The 6,271-nt window shown below is 43.6% G+C and overlaps 1 protein-coding gene across 1 annotated transcript; it reads right to left on the bottom strand.

The window, feature by feature from the left end:
- Positions 1–2,389: 2,389 nt before the first annotated feature.
- T265_02774 (hypothetical protein) lies at positions 2,390–5,954 on the bottom strand (the record flags this gene model as incomplete). The annotated part of the gene is made up of 2 exons (XM_009167099.1): positions 2,390–2,562; positions 5,840–5,954. The coding sequence occupies 2 exons, from the start codon at positions 5,952–5,954 to the stop codon at positions 2,390–2,392; spliced, it is 288 nt and encodes a 95-aa protein (XP_009165363.1).
- Between the last annotated feature and the right edge of the window lie 317 nt (positions 5,955–6,271).

Genomic DNA, 6,271 nt, shown 5'->3' with positions numbered 1-6,271 from the left:
ACGTCTGTGGGTGCTGGCATACGTCTGATCGCTTCAATGTTCTCCGGGTCTGGACGGCGGCCATGTTCGTCAATAATGAACCCCAGGTACTTTATCGACCGCATGAAAAATGTGCATTTCTCTCGGCGCACTTTGAAGCCATATTCTTGAATACGACTAAGCACGTAATCAAGGCGCTGCCACAGTTCGTGGGGATTGGAACCCATGACAATGAGGTCATCCAAATAGGCGGCAACGCCTGGTGCATCCTTCAGCATCGTATCCATAATCTGTTGAAATATGGCCGGCGCTACTTTGACACCAAATGGCAGTCGAGTGTACTGGGACAGACCTCGATGCGTGTTGATCGTGAGAACTTCTCGGGGCTCTTCCTCAAATTCAACCTGGCGGTACGCATCGGCCAAGTCAATCTTCGCGAAACATTTACCCCCATGCAGTTTCGCGAACAAATCATCTGGGGGAGGCAGAGGCTATTAATGGGTACCCAGTGCCGCGTTGAGATCGGTGGAGAAATCTGCGCACAACCGGATTGTCCCGTTAGCCTTCTTCACCAACAGGATAGGTGCGGCCCAAGCAGAGTAGTTGGTTGGTTGGAGAACACCCGTCTTCTGAAGTCGGTCCAGTTCTTGGTTAATGATAGGCAAGGCTGCATACGGCACTGGACGTTTTGGCCTGAAGACTGACTTGGCACCAGGGAGGAGGCACAGTCTGGCTCTTGCTTTTGTACACAGTCCAAGCTCGTCAGTGAATAGAGATGCATAACTTTGTAGGAGGCAAATGAGTTCTTCCGGGTGCTGCGTGTATGCCGTTGCAAATTGAATTGACTTGTTCATCCAGCAGATCCAGATTTTCGATCCCATCTACCCCCATGAGATCAAGTTTGGGGCATGACGTCAGGTAGCAGGTGGCTTGTGCCGTCGAGTCATTGAAGTTAATGAGGCAGTCAACCTCGCCAGTCAACTTCAGTTTACCACCGGAAGCATTACGGGCACAGTGTTCAGTCGGCTTCAAATGTGGCTTACCGATTCGTTTTCACATTCGTTCACTGAGCAGCGTGATATCGGAGCCAGTATCAATTTGCAAACGAACTGGGATGCCGTTGATACGGACCGCCAGGAACTTCATTCGGCAAACAAAAGCAACTTGGAATGTCGCCGTCACCGAGTTGGACCACAATTTGTGGGCTGCACGGTGGTGTGCGGGTGGCTGCAGTCTTTGAGATCGACATAAATATTCTTTGTGGACGCGACGACTGCACCTGGAACATTTGTGACGCCTGAACAGGTGATAACGAGCAAAATGCCACTCACCACAATGCCAGCAAATTGTGAGAGGCTTACCCTGTCGTCGATTGGGCTTCTTGTCGGATTTCCTGGGCACGCTGGAGTTGATTGCCTGTACACAGCTGCTTGAGGTCACAGGTGACTGACCGATCATAGCCGTGTCGTGCTTCAGGTTGATGAGGCGTTGGCATTCAGTGGTGAGGCTCTGCAACGTCATTTCGGCATCCTGCTAAATTCTGTTAAGAAGCCGGGTTCTGATGTCGGCATCTTGGGATGACTGAAGACGATACAAAAATGAGGCACTTAAATTTATTCTCCGTCATTGAGCTGAGCTTGAAGCGCTCGCATTCTCGATTGACAACACCGCCAAACGTGATGAAAACATCATCACCTTTCTTGACCAACTTTAAGCATTGGGAGTGAATACTGAACAGTGATGTTTGATCGCCGATTATATGGGACAGTGTTTTGACCGTTTTATCAAAGCTGAGGTCGCGGGGCAGCTTGGGGAGAATTAAATTTGTGAACCGTTCATGCTCCGGTGTGCCGAGTTGTCGCAGCAATAGTCTGACTTTCCATCCATCGTCAAATTTGGAAAAATCAGTTTTGAACATGTCTTCGTACCGCTTGAACCAGGAGTCAAAAGTGTGACCAGAAAGAGCGTCAAATGTGAACTCCGTAATTGAGGCCGCGGCTGCATCAGTTGAGGAAACAGAAGACTCACCAGTACTGACTGCTGCTGTCTGGATATGCAGTTTCTGAGTCAGTGATTCAATGAGCTTCAGTTGCGCTTCTTCAGACTGCTTTTGTTGCTGCTGCAATAGGTCTCGAAGCTGATCAAATCCGATTGACAACGTGGGTTCCCGTTCGTCAATTGTAGTAACGGTATTTTCTTCAGCTTAGTTCTCGGTCTGAGCCTCCCAAGCTAGCGTTCACGTCAAAACAACCACCAAAGGTGCACAAGGTATATTAATGCCCAAAACGAAGTCAAGAACAGTTGTACAACGCTTCGTATATATAGCGTAAGCGGTTATAACCTTCTGGAAGCCCTGACGCGTTCTGAATGCGACATTGGCAACCGGCATTTGGCCAATACTGGGTCATGATTAGCTGTTGGGTCCAGATTGTTGACCAATCAGATCTCGTCTTGATGCCGGACCGGCAAGCATCACGAATTCTGGGCCAACCTCGTGCAGGCCAGGCTTATCGGCCATAGCAGCGCCTGAAGACGTGCGGTATGGCGGGATCCGCGTGGATTCCTGCCTAACAAGTATGTTAACTAATAAATAATGCTTATTTTTAAAATATAGCTGCTTAAATGTCTGCGAATATGTAAGAGTTCATTCTACAACCCAGTCGGCATTACAGGATGGCGACCACGAACAATCCGAAGTTAAATAGCCTATTTCGGGAGGAGTATACTAAAGGCAGAACTCATTGAGGACGATGTGCTTGGTGCTACCATGTTCTGCCCGAAAGCGCCGAATGAATGTTTATATTAATTGCGCTTTCTGTGAGCAAATAGTGACTTACTCAGGCGAAAATGATTATATCTCCCTGAACGTTTGACAACGTTATTTTTAGTGAATTAATCCCTTAGTAACGCGCAGTGTCTAGCGACCTAAGATATCTTGAGTTATCACTAATTCACTCGATCATTCTTACTTAAAGAATTTCTGACGGAATCGGAACCATTTGATGTGTAATGGCAGTTTAAACTATCAGAAAAATGTTTGACTTCAAATAAGTTACGAAAAACCCATGAAAAACAATGAAGAGAACGGAAAAGTAAATGGGTCACTGAACGCCAGAAAAGTGAAGAACATGATTGCCACGCGGTCAAGGACTTCGGTAGACTGACTGAGAAAACGTGTATCTTAGAAATGAATCAAGTGATTTGAACGAGTTTTCGCACACACAGTTGCATGCGCTAAGCACCTTACTTTATTTCAAAGTAGGTTTGTTAACCTCATGTTGGTGGCCATATATGACACATGGCTAAAAATGGTATGGTATCACAACAGTGTACAAACCTGCGTTCAGTTAGGACAACTTTTTACCTGTTGCCTCAACGTACTGCATGACGTGCGGCAGGAAACAGAACACAACGTGCATTTTGTCACTCTGATACCTTGCTTACCTTCAATCAGGGTGAAAGCATCACATGAAGCAGCGTGGGAGCTGTGAACTCGGGTTGAGATTTTCTTTTAGCTTATTTGTAACGACACCGTATCGTGCATCATTATTTTTCCAGAAACTAGGATAAACTTCCGGATTCACTTTAACCAACAACTTCGCAACAAAATGCCTGTACACAAGAACATCTTCCGCTTTACTATTTTCGTTCCGTAAACTTGTTTACATACAAGCTCTTTGGCAAAATGGACATCAGATATGTGATACGTTGAATACGAATGTGATTTCTACCGATAAGCCATCGATTGAGTTCTTTGAAAACCAATGCTTAAATCAACAAAGTTACTCGGGAAACGAGCTACTTCAAACTATGTCATAATTATGCAAATTACTTGGTCTGTAGCGTGAACGATTTTGATCTAATTTATTCTTGTATTTTGCGAAATGAACGTTTGCCCTGGACAACAGTTGATTACGCAAAAATCATGAATATTACGCTGTTGATTTGGTTTTCGAGCAAGAATAATGGAGTTTGCTCAACTAAACTGCTTGGTTACCCAACAGAGACAACGAATCAGTGCCTGTTACTCACCGTTCTCCATGTGCAGTTGTTAAGATTGATACACCTCAATGGAAACTTCACCCCACAAATAGGTTTGCATCGGTACCCCATTGCAATCTTCAGAGAATATCAGCCTGGTGTGTATAAAATCATGTGAATTTCCCGGCTCATTCCAAGCTCTCCGTGTCATTAATAAAGCAATGATTTACGCATTTCTGGGTTACAGACTATGCAAATCTTTCATGAGAGCTTGTCTCGAAATCATTTGCAAACATAATCCGAACCCAGAATTCGGGGTCTTTGTCCCAAACAGGGATAGAAATACCACAATTTTGTTCTACAAAGAAGAATATTATCGAAAATATCAAAAAGGAAATTTGTTCAGTGTGCATTTGAACATAAAAGTTTATTCCTGTGCAACAATCCAGAAGAAGCAACGTAAAAAGCTGGTTTTAAAGGACGTTTAGTCTTAGTCATTTTCCCCATCTTTGAAGCAACATGTCTTATGTAGTCAGAGATGTCTACCTGGATAACAAAATTGGTATTCAATCAAATTATACGTGGGCAACTTTTCACTTCTTGCGGTACAGTTATTGTATTCAGTCTACACCAGAAAAAGTAACAAAAAACAACTGACATTTCATTTTTCTCAAGAGGGATTGCAACTCATCAGTCATGTGTAGCCTTGGCCATTTGATTACCGAACATGCACAATCTGATAAAAGTTTCATTGACAGTATGAAAGCAAACAATGAAACGGAACACTGACTTCATTGTCGAAGTACCCAGAAGATGATCATTAGTTTTTAGCTTAGTGGTTCTTCCTTGCCTTATAATTTTTCTTCAAGATCAAATCCATAAAACGGGCCCACTGTCGCCCCTCATTCTTTATCATTTCCAACTCCTGAACCGTCTTCCTCTGAAATCTCATCATCATACAGGATATCTAACAAAGCTGTTGGTGTCAGATTGTTTCTGCAGCTTTCGCAGTACAGTGACAAATGCCGCGAATGTGATTCGCTCGTAGTGGCTAAATTACTGTACTCCGAAGAAACTGTCTTTCATTTTCTAAGCTGTACTTTAGGTTTCTCTGTGTACAAGAAGAAACAAACAAGCAACGACCATTGGTAGAACCGTATTTTTCCTTTCTTTCGTCACCTTCAGAGACGTCCGTCTAGTAGCAAACACCACATTCTTCTAGGTTCCCAAATTGTCCAATGCGTGCGTAATGCTTTTAGCTGTTGTTTTTTCACATTGGTACACTATTTACGTACATACTGCGGTCATCTCAACCGTCCACGCTTGATTTCCAATATTGCACTCGGGCCTGGGGGCTTGATTTCTTCTTGAGTCCCTACATCATCCATCGCCATGACCTTAACGCTTCCAATAACTTTCGTTACCCGAAAGTTGGTAAACTTCCAAGTTATCTGATAGCCAACCACACCAGAGCAGTAACATGCCTAGTAAACACAGTGTTAGATAAATGGCCAACACTGTTACCGATGGTGGACCAACTTCAAAAGACGGCTTTCAGTAAACGGTTTCAGATGGAAACCACGAAAAATTGAAATGGTGGCAGGACTTCTCGTGTTCACTCAGGATTGGGTTGACTCGATATTCGTTCAAAGAAATACGTTGTAGCATTTAAAGCAACAAGATTATTATTCTTGCAAACGAATTAATACCATCTTGCCCCGGAAATTTGTAAACACCAAGAATTGTTAGTTCCTCACGTTATCCATCCACCAGTTTGTGAGCGCAAACCAGATGACCAACTATGAAGCTTTCTTTTAGCTGGCCTATTCGTGTTACATTCTCCGTTAGTTAAAATGGAATATCAAAGGGTTTGGCTTACAGTCTTTTATACTTCTTAGTATGTGACGCCGAAACCTTCGCCAAGCCTTGTCATCTTCAGCCCCATGTTTTACAGCACTATTCTCTTCTGGTACATCATCTGGTGCACCTTTCATTGTGTTTGTTTTTTCTTCCAAACACTGAAGGGTGATCATAACATTGGCAAGCTGGCACTACATCTCACCAATGCTACTACTGCTGGCCAGACAAACGCACTCAAATTTTATCCACTTAGTGTGATTCCATGCACAACGAAATTATATAAGAAGTCGTTTGATAAGTAAAAAAGTCTGGGGCACAATTTTTCTCTCATTTTTCCCTTGCTATTCCATCTAATCAATAAACAAGTATAATTATACCAATAGCATGTTTTGGTAACCCAGTCTAGTTTGTCTGCTAAGCGTCTGTATGTTAGACTGCTCTACTGCGGTAG

Source organism: Opisthorchis viverrini (genome assembly GCF_000715545.1).
Source record: "Opisthorchis viverrini unplaced genomic scaffold opera_v5_36, whole genome shotgun sequence".
Classification (NCBI taxonomy): domain Eukaryota; kingdom Metazoa; phylum Platyhelminthes; class Trematoda; order Opisthorchiida; family Opisthorchiidae; genus Opisthorchis; species Opisthorchis viverrini.
Note: the sequence above shows the minus strand (reverse complement) of the source record. Positions and strands in the feature narration are given on the sequence as shown.